At 41.0% G+C, this 14,526-nt stretch overlaps 1 protein-coding gene across 1 annotated transcript in view; it reads left to right on the top strand.

The window, feature by feature from the left end:
• LOC141213014 (uncharacterized) overlaps positions 1-14,526 on the top strand; it is a 903,379-nt gene that overhangs the window by 58,054 nt on the left and 830,799 nt on the right. The window contains 4 exon segments of the mRNA XM_073665145.1: positions 3,354-3,572; positions 4,577-4,725; positions 8,134-8,242; positions 12,198-12,322. Of these exon segments, the coding sequence (XP_073521246.1) occupies positions 3,354-3,572; positions 4,577-4,725; positions 8,134-8,242; positions 12,198-12,322 (602 nt within the window).

Below are 14,526 nucleotides of genomic sequence, written 5' to 3'. Positions count from 1 at the left end.
ACATGGAACCACTAGCTGTCAGAATCCGCAAGGCTGAAGGGGAGATTAAAGTGGGTCCCCGTGAGCACATTTGGAATTATATGCCGATGAATTAATCCGGTTTATGGCCTCTCCAAGAGTTGCACTGCTGTTGGTAATGGATCTGATTGATGAATTTGGCCGGTTCTCCGGTCTAAAAATAAACTGGCAGAAATCCATGTTGTTACCTCGAAGCACTATGGGATGGAAAGTAAGGGATGAATTCTGCAGGCTACGAATAGTATCCAACTTTAAATATTTAGATATAGACATACCTAAGCATACGCAACTCTGTGATTTAAATATATCCCCTCTTTTGTCATACTTTGCAGGAGAAAATTAGAATATGGGGTACCTTCCATCTGTCAGTTGCTGGGAGAATCAATGTCATTAAAATTATAGTTTTCCCTAAATTTCTACATATTCTGGAACATTCAGCTTCCATAGTCCCATAGTCCCCCAAAAGGTCTTTGCCAACTCCCATTTAACATCCTTCATATGCGGCTCAAATGGACATAAACTAAAACTGATCACTCTTCAGAGGCCTAGGGATGAGGGAGGTGCGGCACTCCCGGACTTCTTATTATATTACTTAGCTGGCCAACTTTGCTTTCTACAACACTGGATAGTAGATAATGATGTGCTTAATTCTGAACACCACCTTGAGCACTGTTTGAATCTTCAGAGTCTATGGGGCATCTTGGATGCACCAGAGCAATACTCACGCTCCTTCTTACCAATTCACAGACTTGTGGTTCTAGTGTGGAAAGCCACCAAAAAGATTTTTCAATTGAAATACACAGTAGCTGAGTCCCCCTTATGGTATAACAGAGCTCTTCCCGAATTGCTACATTCCCAAGATGCTCAGTTTTGGTCAAACTTAGGGGTCAAGACACTGGCACAGGTATACAGTATACCCAGGGAGTTCTTGTTTCCTTTGATCAATATCAACAGCTCTGTCAAGTCCCTAGACACACTTCCACTTTTACACTGGGCAGCATATTTCTCTCTAGAATCCCTTGATAGTCTTGAGAATTCATTGTACCCTGCACAGATTCAAGACACCCTGTGCCAGATGCAGCAAAGCAGCCCCAGAACAAAACAGAACCTCCTCCATGTTTCACAGTAGGGACAGTGTTCTTTTCTTGATATGTTTCATTTTTCCGTCTGTGAACATAGAGCTGATGTGCCGTTCCAAAAACTTCCATTTTTGTCTCATCTGTTCATAGGACATTCTCCCAGAAGCTTTGTGGCTTGTCAATATGTAGTTTGGCAAATTCCAGTCTAGCTTTTTTATGATTTTTTTTCAACAATGGTGTTCTCCTTGGTCGTCTCCCATGAAGTCCACTTTGGATCAAACAACGACGGATGGTGCGATCTGACACTGATGTTCCTTGAGCTTGAAGTTCACCTTTAATCTCTTTAGAAGTTACCCTGGGCTCTTTTGTTACCATTCGTATTATCCGTCTCTTTGATTTGTCATCAATTTTCCTCCTGCTGCCACGTCCAGGGAGGTTTGCTACAGTCCCATGGATCTTAAATTTCTGAATTATATGTGCAACTGTAGTCACAGGAACATCAAGCTGCTTGGAGATGGTCTTATAACCTTTACCTTTAACATGCTTGTCTATAATTTTATTTTTAATCTCCTGTGACAACTCTTTCCTTTGCTTCCTCTGGTCCATGTTGAGTGTGGTACACACCATGTCACCAAACAGCACAGTGAGTAGCTGTAGCCCTATATACAGGCCCACTGACTGATTACAAGATTGTAGACACCTGTGATGCTAATTAGTGGACACAACTTGATTTAACATGTCCCTTTTGTCACATTATTTTCAGGGGTACCATCATTTCTGTCCAGGCCTATTTCATGAGTTTATTTTTTTTTTAAATTCTGTGGAAGCAGGGTTGAAAAGCAATGTCTGACTTTCATTTGTTCATTTTCATAGATTTTTAATTTATTATTACTTTTGTCAGATTCAAGTTATTTCTGTGACCATTGTGGGTTTTTCTTTCATTAAGCGAGGGGTACCAACAATTTTGACCACTTGTGTATGTGCAACTAAGGCATGTCCCAAATACAAAGTTCCCAGACATTGGAAATTCTCTCATATCCTCATACCCCCTGATTGGTATTCTAAAAAGCCAGGGACCAAAGGGATTGATCTCCTTATACACTCAGTTACTAAGCAGGAGATGCTCCTCATCGCCATTGTTGGTTGAGACCAAATGGAGGACAGTAATACCCTCCCTATCAGAGGAGGATAGGAGCGAGGCCTTGAGGTCCCCACAATATGTTTCACTGGCAATTAATAACAAGGTAGTCCAAGTGTATATAGTCCATCAATACTACCTGACTCATAGCAGGTTATATAAAATGGGTAGATCTACCACTGCAGATTGCCATACGCTTGGGGAAGAGGAGGCAGATTTTCTACACCTGATGTGATATTGCCCTGCTATTGCAGACTTTTGGAAAGAGGTCTTAGCTATCCTCATCAAGACCATACAATCCCCTGTACCACTCTGCCCTAAGGTGTGTTTATTAAGAATCCTGGATGAGGAGACCTGGCCTCACTATCCTCGCACTCTTCTCAGGGAAACATTGCTTTTGACTTGCAAGGCTATCACTGTGAGATGGATGGATAGAAGCCCTCTTGAATTTCACACTTGATCCATATGGTAAATACTGTATCTATGAGAGGGTGGTATATAAAAATAGACTTTGTCTTCAAAAGTTTGATAAGGTATGGAAGCCTTGGTTTAATTCCCCTTTGACTCACGTTAGTCTCCAGGCGATGAGAAGTATTCTGTCATGATTAAAGTGCTTGGTACCTGACATGGAGGTCTTATTCTTTTGGGTAAGATATTAGACACATGGTATGTTAAGGGCAAGGATAAGTTCGCCTGACAGCATTAATAAGCAATGAGAAATACTGTTTGTTCTTCTGTTCTATGATGTAACCTTGTTATGTTGTATAATCTTCAATAAAACAAGTTTTAAAAAAATATGGTGTGTGACCCTTAAATTATTTTTATGCAATTCTTCCTGTGTGTTTTTAAAGACATTATTTCATTTGTGGCCATGAGTTCTCTCATTTTAAGACGTTAATGATATAGTTAAGGCAATTACTAGTACATTAAATGATTGGTGCCATCATTCCTTCTTTACAATAGTTTCTTTCACAGCATTGGATTTTCCCAGTAAGCCTGGCTGGGCCTCAAATCAGAAGCTATTACTGTGAAGTGAAGTGTTTATATTTGAAATTAAACTTCTTGAAATTAAGCTTCTGACAAGAATAGACATTTATTTATTCATATATTTAATACAGGTGATACTTAAACATGACCCTCTTGCGGAGATTAAGTCTAAAGGAGTATTTGCGGGGATCTACCACGAAAAAGAAATGTGGGAAGTTCATATTCGTGACTTGGAATCTATAAAAATGCAATTAAATTCTGCTGAAGCCAGAGAAATGGTCAGCAATCTGGAGCAGGCAAAAAGTATGTATGGAAAATCCATTACATCAGTGACTCAGGATGTGGAGAAAGTAAGTACAAGCCATGTGACGCGTATCTTGAAAAAAAAAAATATATATATTATTTTCAGATTTTGTGCTAACAATTTTACTAAATAGAATTGTTCCCTCTATAAATCTAGTATAGTAAATAATAAAGGTCTGCTGGGTTCTAGTTGCCTATCAGTTCTGTATGTTGGGAAACATAATGGCATCTAAAAAAATGGAAAGCTAAGCGGAATCATAGCTGATGGAACAGTAGACCTATTAATGAATCATAAAAGTGAACCTGTCTTTAAGCTTTCTCAGTCATTTACTTTACATTGTATTTAACTCTCCATACTAAGTTTCACAACAAAGAAATAAAGTAAAGGAGCTTTTTCACATTTAAAGGGAATTTGTCAACAGGTTTTTGCTGTGCAATCAACTTCTTCTTCACTACTAGGGTATGCGCATACAAAATAGTTACTGGCAGATTCCACCTAGAACCCACCTGAAAAAGCGCTAAAAACATGCTACAAAGAATGAACATAAGGCACAGCAATGTAAAAATGACTTGCTGTGCATATGTTCTGTCTTTTGCCACCTCTTTTAACTGTTTCAGGCTATGAAAACCTGGAAGCAGTTAAAAGAAGTAGCATGTTCATTCTTGGGCTATTTAAAGTGTAAATCACAAATAAAAATGACAATGGTGGGGCTGGTGCAAAAATTACTGAAAAAATGCAAATATAAAGTCTTCAGGAAAAACACTGTTAATGGTTTCCTGAAGCGACTTCGCCTTGGAAAACTTGTGCTTTGTGGACATGCCCTTAAAGGGTCTTTCGACTATCCTTATGTGCAGAACCCTTTTCATAGAAGAACAAAACCATGTTATTCAATTATGCTGTCCTCAGCTAAAGATAAGGAACGCATCTGACGCCCTGAAAATCCCATAAATGTTGAAGGCTTACTACCAGTAGTGTACATTATGCCCTCACTGGATTGCAATGGACACAAGACAGTTTTCATAGCTGCCCTACACTTCTTTTTCCATTTAGGCACATTTTGAAGCATCTGAAAACCTGACATTTTTGAAAACATTGACTCGTTGCTACGATCAGCTGAGGTCTGCTAAAACTACTACTGAGAAAAAGAAATTCTTCTTCCTCATTTTACATAATTTATATTTGGTTTGGATACATTCAAGGTAAAATAGTTTTTTTCAGCAGGTTTTAATAAATCAGCTGTTTTTTTTTCACTGTAGTTTCACTATTTCTATGTTAAATATGGTAATATCATGCTTACGCTATTTAAATAGCTTGGCTAGCCATTAAAGAAGCACTCCCATCAAGGTTGTTATGCTTTTAATATATTGCAATCATCATATTATATAGCACTGTGTACGTACAATTGCTCATTCTGCTCTTCTGTCCAGGTAATTCTTCTCTTTTCTATTAGGTCTATATCATCATGTGATTAAAAAATGACTAGCTGAGATCTATCTAGAAACAAGAAATCTATTTTCCCTGTATGAGTCATGAGTCACTGCAAAAGTCCCTGGCAGGGGGGATAAGGGAGCAGCTGGGTCAGGAGGTGAAGAGGGGGATGATAAATGCAGGGAAAAGAGACTTCCTGTTTTTAAATAGAGCAGAGAAAAAAGAATTTTCTGGGTAGAAAGGCAAAATGAGCAATTTTTAAGTACACAGTACCATATAATATGATGATTGCAATATATTAAGAGGATAAAAACTTTCATGAGAGTGCTTCTTTAACCTTGTATTATAGCGACCAAGCTGCACAAATGGCATAGAACTTCCTGGCATATAATAAACGTTCTTTTGGAGCATCAAATGTTCATTTGGCAATTGCTACATCTGTCGTTATTGTATGATGTTAAAAAAAAATGTAAAAATCTAAATTCCCACGTGTGTGTGTGTGTATATATACACATTTTATATATACAGTACAGACCAAAAGTTTGGACACACCTTCTCATTTAAAGATTTTTCTGTATTTTCATGACTTTGAAAATTGTACATTCACACTGAAGGCATCAAAACTATGAATTAACACATGTGGAATTATATACTTACCAAAAAAGTGTGAAATAACTGAAAATATGTCATATATTCTTGGTTCTTCAAAGTAGCCACCTTTTGCTTTGATGACTGCTTTGCCCTGTCAGGTTTAATAAGTGGGATTTCTTGCCTTATAAATGGGGTTGGGACCATCAGTTGTGTTGTGCAGAAGTCAGGTGGATACACAGCTGATAGTCCTACTGAATAGACTGTTAGAATTTGTATTATGGCAAGAAAAAAGCAGCTAAGTAAAGAAAAACAAGTGGCCATCATTACTTTAAGAAATGAAGGTCAGTCAGTCTGAAAAATTGGGAAAACTTTGAAAGTGTCCCCAAATGCAGTTGCAAAAACCATCAAGCGCTACAAAGAAATTGGCTCACATGAGGACCGTCCCAGGAAAGGAAGACCAAGAGTCACCTCTGCTTCTGAGGATAAGTTTATTCAAGTCACCAGCCTCAGAAATCGCAGGTTAACAGCAGCTCAGATTAGAGACCAGGTCAATGCCACACAGAGTTCTAGCAGCAGACACATCTCTACAACAACTGTTAAGAGGAGACTTTGTGCAGTAGGCCTTCATGGTAAAATAGCAGCTAGGAAACCACTGCTAAGGACAGGCAACAAGCAGAAGAGACTTGTTTGGGCTAAAGAACACAAGGAATGGACATTAAACCAGTGGAAATCTGTGCTTTGGTCTGATGAGTGCAAATTTGAGATCTTTGGTTCCAACCACCGTGTCTTTGTGTGACGCAGAAAAGTTGAATGGATGGACTCTACATGCCTGGTTCCCACCGTGAAGCATGGAGGAGGAGGTGTGATGGTGTGGGGGTGCTTTGCTGGTGACACTGTTGAGGATTTATTCAAAATTGAAGGCATACTGAACCAGCATGGCTACCACAGCATCTTGCAGCGGCATGCTATTCCATCCGGTTTGCGTTTAGTTGGACCATCATTTATTTTTCAACAGGACAATGACCCCAAACACACCTCCAGGCTGTGTAAGGGCTATTTGACCAAGAAGGAGAGTGATAGGGTGCTGCACCAGATGACCTGGCCTCCACAGTCACCAGACCTGAACCCAATCGAGATGGTTTGGGGTGAGCTGGACCACAGAGTGAAGGCAAAAGGGCCAACAAGTGCTAAGCATCTCTGGGAACTCCTTCAAGATTGTTGGAAGACCATTTCCGGTGAATGGTGGCTATTTTGAAGAACCTAGAATATAAGACATATTTTCAGTTGTTTCACACTTTTTTGTTAAGTATATAATTCCACATGTGTTAATTCATAGTTTTGATGCCTTCAGTGTGAATGTACAATTTTCATAGTCATGAAAATACAGAAAAATCTTTAAATGAGAAGCTGTGTCCAAACTTTTGGTCTGTACTGTATATATATATATATATATATATATATATATATATATATATACTGTAACATCCCTGACGGCGTGCTTGCATAGTGCACCACCTCCCACTATGCAAGGCTGCAATCTTACCTGTCTGTCCAGTCTGCTATTCCTGCTCCAGTTCATGCTGTGTGCATGTCCCTTGACTGACTGCTTAGGGCGGCGGCTGGTTACTTCCTGATTCTTATAGCTGCTGTGGGCGCACCCCTAATGCGTCTCCAGCCTATTGCTGTGAGTCACTGGATATTTAAACCCCCTCCACCCAGTAGGAGGTGCCTGAGCAACTCTTACCTTCAGAGGGCTCCTTGCCTCTGATGTGCCAGGTCCCGTCCCGTTCTGTTTCTTGCCTGTCCTCCAACCTGGGGGCTGTATTCCCAGGCCTGTCTGAACTATCTCCTAGCCTGTTTGTCCACCTCTCTGCGGGCCGTATACCCAGACTCGCTCCTGTATTTTGTTGCAGTGTCAGTTCCTGTCTGAACACTCTCCTAGCCTGTTTGTCCTCCTTTCTGCACTCCTGCCGTGCTTCCAGTACCCACCTGTCTGCATACCAGCCATGCCTGCCAATACCCACCTGCCTGTATGCCAGTCTACCTGCCTATTCCTGCATTCCCCAGTGTGGGTCAACAACTGTGACCGGGGTCTGACCTGGAGTCGCACCTGGTCCCTCTGCTCGGTTCCTCCTTGGTTCACGGAGTCGTTAGCCGCCTTGCGACCTTGGTCGGATCGGGTAGATACTTAGTTACGCCCCTCCAGGCAATCCTCGGTTCATGGTACAGTGGGATCACTAATCATGCTTACGCCAGTCAGTCCGGGCGCGAGCGTAACATATACACATACATATATTAACATGAGATATATTTCAGAGTCTAGTCATAAAGAAAATTGTTGAAAAACTATTTTTCAGCTAGTCAGATCAGTTTTCTAACAAATGGCACAGTTCAATAGGTTATTTCCACACAACCATACAGGTTTATATAATCTTAACAGATAGACTTTGGACAGACATTTGCAGTAAAGCCATTGTAATTTCTGGACACTAATCAGTGTGCATGCGAATATACATTTTTGGCTTTATGCAATTTAACAGGACATCTTGTATAATAGATAATTCTCTTTTTTTTCTTCTATACTACAGATATTATCATCAACCCAAAGTATTTCTAAATCTTCTAAGGCTAATGTCTACTGAAGTGAGCGAGATTGCTAGGGGCCACTTGGGAGCGAATATATTAGACAGACCACAGGTAAGAACTCAAGGCACCTGTATTTGAGTAAAGATCCATAATACCAGGTAAAATGCATAACTGTAGAAAATTGACTACATTTTATAACTACAGGTAAAGAGGTAGATTAGCTCACTGAATAGATGATAACTGTTAGATCATTGTGGGCTTCTCCATGTTCTCCACTCTTGCAACTCCATTAAAGTCCAAGACACTACAGTTACCCAAAGATAGCATTTTATCAAGGGGGGTATAGTGAACATTTTGAACCCAGAGGTGCGACACATAATTTGATGACATTAGGTCATCATATTGAATAAGTTGTCATTAGTCTTGAGCGCAAGTGCTTGCTACTTGAGTTTGCATCGGGTACTCGGGTATGCACCATGTACTGCAGATGCTCGAGTGACATGCTCGAGTACCCGCCCCACATGTTTCACGGTTGTTAGACACCCAAAAAAAAACATACGGGGATTGCTCGTGCATGGCAGGCAATCCCCGCGAGTTTTTTTTGGCTGTATAACAGCCGCAAAACATATGGGGTGGAGACTCGAGCATGTCATTTGAGCACCCGCAATACTCAGTGCATACCAGAGCACTTGATGCAAACTCAAGTAGCAAGCACTTGCTCTCAACGCTAGTCACCATATCATCATCATTTTTTTTCTTTACTTTTGAACAAATCCCAACCCCAACATAACCCTAACCCCAACCCTAATACAACCCCAACCCTAACACAACCCCAACCCTAACCCAACCCTAACCCTAACACAATCCTAACCATAGCACAACCCTAATCCTAGCACAACCCTAATCCTAGCAGAACTCTAACCCTAGCACAACCCTAACTCTAACCCTAGCACAACCCTAACCCTAGCACAACCCTAACCCTAAAACAACCCTAACCCTAGCACAACCCTAACCGTAGAACAACCCTAAGCCAAGCACAACCCTAACCCTAGGACAACCCTAAGCCAAATACAACCCTAACCCTAGAGTTTATTTTTTACGCCGTTCCTCGTGCGGTATAAATGATTAGACTACTTTATTCTTTGGGTCGGTGCATTTACAGCGATACCAGATTCATATTGGGTTTTTATGTTTGGCAGCTGTCACACACTAAAAGATGCTTTTTTTTGCAAAGCCTACTTTTTGCAATCATTTTTACATATTTCAGCCGATATCATGTCATGTAAGAGCTTGTCATGTAAGAGTTTGTTTATTGTGGAACAAGTTGACGCTTTTTTGACACCATTTTCAGGCATGTGACATTTTTTGATCACTTTCTATTCCGATTTTTGGGAGGCAGAATAAACAAAAACCATCAATTCAGGAATAGTTTTTTTGTTTGTTTTTTATGCTGTTCCGCTTGTGGTAAAATTGATAAGCTAGCGTTATTCTTCTGGTCAGTACGTTTACAGCGATACTACATTTATATTGTTTTTTATGTTTTGGCGCTTTTACACAGTAAAAACTATTTTATACAAAAAAAGAATTTTTTGTATCGCTTTATTCAGAGAGCTATAACTTTTTTATTTTTCGGCTGATGGGGCTGTATGGCAGCTTCTTTTTTGCAGGACAAGATGACGTTTTTAGCTGTACCATTTTTATTTACATTAGTCTTTTTGATCGTGTTTTATTCCATTTTTTGTTTGGCGGTATGATGATAAAGCATTGCTTTTTTTCTTTTTTTTTTTTTTTTTTTTTTACTGTGTTCACTAAAGGAGTTAACTAGTGGGACACTTTTATAGGTCAGGTCATTCCGAATGCAGCAATACCAAATATGTGTACTTTTATTGTTTTGTTTTTTCATAATAATATTTATTTATGGGTACAGTATATTTTTATTTTTTTTATATTTTTACAATTTTTCTTTAATTTTTTTTCACTTTCTGACACTTTTTTTTTTACTTTTACACTTTGTCCCACTATGGGACTTTCATTTTTTGCAGGCTGATCGCTTGTATAGCATAGGGATGCAGCAGCATCTCTATGCTGTACAGCCTGTCAGCGCTGCACAGGCACAAGTTACTTTGATCGTGCACTGCGTATGATGAAAGTAACTTCCTGATGCCTGGTGACCCGGATGTCAGCTGCTGGCCTCTGATTGGCCGGCGGCTGACATTGGAAATGCTGTGCTGGGAGACAGTCTCTGTGCGGCAATGCAGCGCTGCTGTCGGCGGCTCCTCCTGGACCAGGTCGGGATCGTCAAGGGGACGGACTCTGTGGTGCCTGCGGGCCACATCTGCAGGAAGGACGTCGAGGGAACGGAGGACAGGTGAGAATCATCTTTTTTTTCTATTTTATGTGTGTGAAGAACAGCACAGGGAAAACATAGCCACAGGATGGGGACCTGGATGGGGCACATAGCCACAAGATGGAGACCTGGATGGGGCACATAGCCACAGGATGGGGACCTGGATGGGGCACATAGCCACAGGACGGGGACCTGGATGGGGCACATAGCCACAAGAGGGGACCTGGATGGGGCACATAGCCACAAGAGGGGACCTGGATGGGGCACATAGCCACAAGAGGGGACCTGGATGGGGCACATAGCCACAAGAGGGGAACTGGATGGGGCACATAGCCACAAGAGGGGACCTGGATGGGGCACATAGCCACAAGAGGGGACCTGGATGGGGCACATAGCCACAAGATGGGGACCTGGATGAGGCACATTAGTACAAGATGGGCGCCAGGATGGGGAACATTGCCAAAAGATGGGGACCTGGATGGAGCACATAGACACAAGATGGGGACCTGGATCGGGAACATTGCCACAGGATGGGGATCTGGATGGGGCAAATAGCCACAGGATGGGGACCTGGATGGGGTACATAGCCACAAGATGGGGACCTGGATGGGGTACATAGCCACAAGATGGGGACCTGGATGGGACACATAGCCACAGGATGGGGACCTGGATGGGGCACATAGCCACAGGATGGGGACCTGGATGGGGTACATAGCCACAAGATGGAGACCTGGATGGGGTACATAGCCACAAGATGGGGACCTGGATGGGACACATAGCCACAGGATGGGGACCTGGATGGGGCACATAGCCACAGGATGGGGATCTGGATGGGGCACATAGCCACAGGATGGGGACCTGGATGGGGCACATTAGTACAAGATGGGGACTTGGATGGGGAACATTACTACAAGATGTTTTCCATTATTACTATATGATGCTAATTGTAAGACAATATTACTGTATGTGGCCAATTGGGGGAAATAAAATTGTAAAAAAAATAAAAAATAAAATAAAGCATGAAAAAATATTGGGCACTAAAAATGCTGTTTTATATGTAAACTAAAGTAAACACAAAAAAGTGCACGTTTATTATCGCCACATCCATAACGACCCAAGCCATAAAAAATAAACACGGCAAAAATGTTCAAAAGGTGTATACAAAAAAAATGGTATCACTAAAAATGTCACATTGAACAAAGAATGCGGCCCCCCAAATTCAAATTTTTTCCATGTGCGGCCCATATACCCAGCCGAGTTTGAGACCCCTGATTTAGAGCCTGGTTGCTGGATGGAGAGTGACGATCAACTTGTTACTTGTTCAGAATTCCCCGTAGGTATTCGATTGGGTTTAGATCAGGAGACCCACTGAATCACTTTCACCCTGCTCTTCTTTAGAAGTGAACTCTGGCCTTAGATGTGTATTTTCGATCATTGTCATGTTGGAAAAGGGATAGTCTACCAAAGGCACAGAGTAATAGTAAAACCATCTCTTTTAATACAGAGCAGTCCTTCAATTTTACCATCAATGAAATGTAGATCCCACAACACCAGCAGCACTTTCGGCGCGATATAGTTTTGAAGCCATTAGTTCCAAAAACATTTTTCTTGGTTTCATCACATCTATCCTGTGGAGATAAGAACATCTTTTTAATGATAACACCATTAAACTATTGATTTTGCTTAGAAATAATTTAATTTGTTGTATTTATTTTGCAGGCTTACAGTTTGCTTAAGGAAGCTTTAAAAATATGTGCAACTTTCCGTGGAAACTATCTTGACATAAAAATTAAGGCCGATGAATTCAATGTGAAGAAGAAGGAAGAAATGTCTTCTCTAAACAAGTATAGTATTATTTATTATGCTTTGATTATATAGCTACATCATACTCCACAGGGTTTTAGAGATTTTATCATCTCTGCCCCCATTGGAGCTCACAATCTAAATACCCAGAGGAAGCCCACAAAGACATGGGGAGAACATACAAACTTCTTGCAGATGTTGTCCTTGGTGGGATTTGAACCCAGGACCCCAGTACTGCAAAGCAACAGTGCTACCACCGAGCCACCGTGCTGCCATCTTAGATTTGTGTAGGGTTTTTGCAAAATGGAAATTCTGAAATAGTAATTCAGTAATGGCAATAACGTGTTCGTAAGATAGCGGCTAGCTCTTCTCCGGTGGGCGACAGGTAGCAATGAGTGCACAAACCTGACAAGAGACAGGACATGGCTTGATGTGATGTGCAAACTATGATGGCACCAGTGCAGTGTGAAGCAATTGTTGTTTAACAATGTCCGCCCAATCAGAACATCATGATGATTAAGTAGAAAATTAAATTCTATCCCGCTTGTGCTGCCAAAAGACCACATTCTCAAGTGACAGTATATAAGGCACATAAAGTTGGGGGAGGATCTTTTAAGCAAGAAGCCTATATGTACATATTAACTTTGACAGGACAAAGGAGCTTTGTGCAGTGTTATCCATATGTTGACCATGAAAGAATCACAAACTGTGCACACACTATGTAACTAATAGTATCAATGTACAGTATATATTCAAAATATGAAATAAAGACAAGATCTGATATATAAAGTAAAGACACTAGTGCCAAGGGGATAGGTACTGCTGTAGGCTGCCTACAGAAAAACAGGTCTTGTGTGGTAAACCCGTGGATACAGGTAATCGATAAAAATTAGATACTGTTGCACTAAACAGCTAGTGGACAGACATTGAAGAAACAAAAAAGGGGACGTGCAATGATAAATATATCAATAATAATTGCATGTATAAAGTAATGTTTAGATAATCCCTTCAAAAATTCAAATTTATACACAGGTATTTATGATCAGTACTTCTCTATAAATAGAAGAAATAACAATTTGTGGTGTTTCTGCTAACTAAAACCACAAATCTAGAATTTGGGCTATAGATTTTACTTATACAGTGGGGAAAATAAGTATTTGATACACTGCCGATTTTGCAAGTTTTCCCACCAACAAAGAATGGAAAGGTCTGTACTTTTTATTGTAGGTACACTTCACCTGTGAGAGACAGAATCTAAAAATAAACAGAAAATCCCATTGTATGATTTTTAAATAATTAAATTGCATTTTATTGCATGAAATAAGTATTTCTGGCTCTCACAGGCCTGTTAGTTTTTCTTTATGAAGCCCTCCTACTCTGCACTCATTACCTGTATCAGTTGCACCTGTTTGAACTTGTTACCTGTATAAAAGACACCTATCCACACACTCAATCAATCCAACCTCTCCACCGTGGCCAAGACCAAAGAGCTGTCTAAGGACACCAGGGACGAAATTGTAGACCTGCACAAGGCTGGGATGGGCTACAGGACAAAAGGCAAGCAGCTTGGTGAGAAGGCAACAACTGTTGGCACAATTATTAGAAAATGGAAGAAACACAAGATGACTGTCAATCTTCCTCGGTCTGCGGCTCCATGCAATATCTCGCCTCATAAGGGAAGGATGATTCTGAGAAAGGTCAGGAATCAGCCCACAACTACATGGGAGACCCTGGTAAATAACCTGAAGAGAGATGGGACCACAGTCTCAAATAATTACTGTTAGTAACACACTACGCCATCATGGATTAAAATCCCGCAGGGCAAGCAAAGTTTTCCTGCTCACACCAGCACATGTCCAGGCCCGTTTGAAGTTCGCCAATGACCATCTGGATCATCCAGAGGAGGCATGGGAGAAGGTCATGTGGTCAGATGAGACCAAAGTAGAACTTTTGGTATTAACTACACTCGCCATGTTTGGAGGAAGAAGAAATGGGTGTGGTGCAGCAAGATTCTGTGAGTCAGTTCACTGGAGGATGGGGCTTATCCCTGTACCTCTGAGCATTCCTGTGTGTACTGGAGACAGCTCCCTGAGGAAGGCAAGATGAAACGCTCGTCGGGGCAGCGGGCGGGCACACGCACAAAGCACTTTACTCAGGTAAAAAGCATCTATTCTGTGATTGTATTTTGATATCCCATATGCATGAGTATAGGATTGATATGAAGGTACCTGATCCAATAGGTTAT

Source organism: Phyllobates terribilis, unplaced genomic scaffold (assembly GCF_046119375.1).
Source record: "Phyllobates terribilis strain yellow unplaced genomic scaffold, ASM4611937v1 Scaffold_2__4_contigs__length_985480577, whole genome shotgun sequence".
NCBI classification, from domain to species: Eukaryota; Metazoa; Chordata; class Amphibia; order Anura; family Dendrobatidae; genus Phyllobates; species Phyllobates terribilis.
Note: the sequence above shows the minus strand (reverse complement) of the source record. Positions and strands in the feature narration are given on the sequence as shown.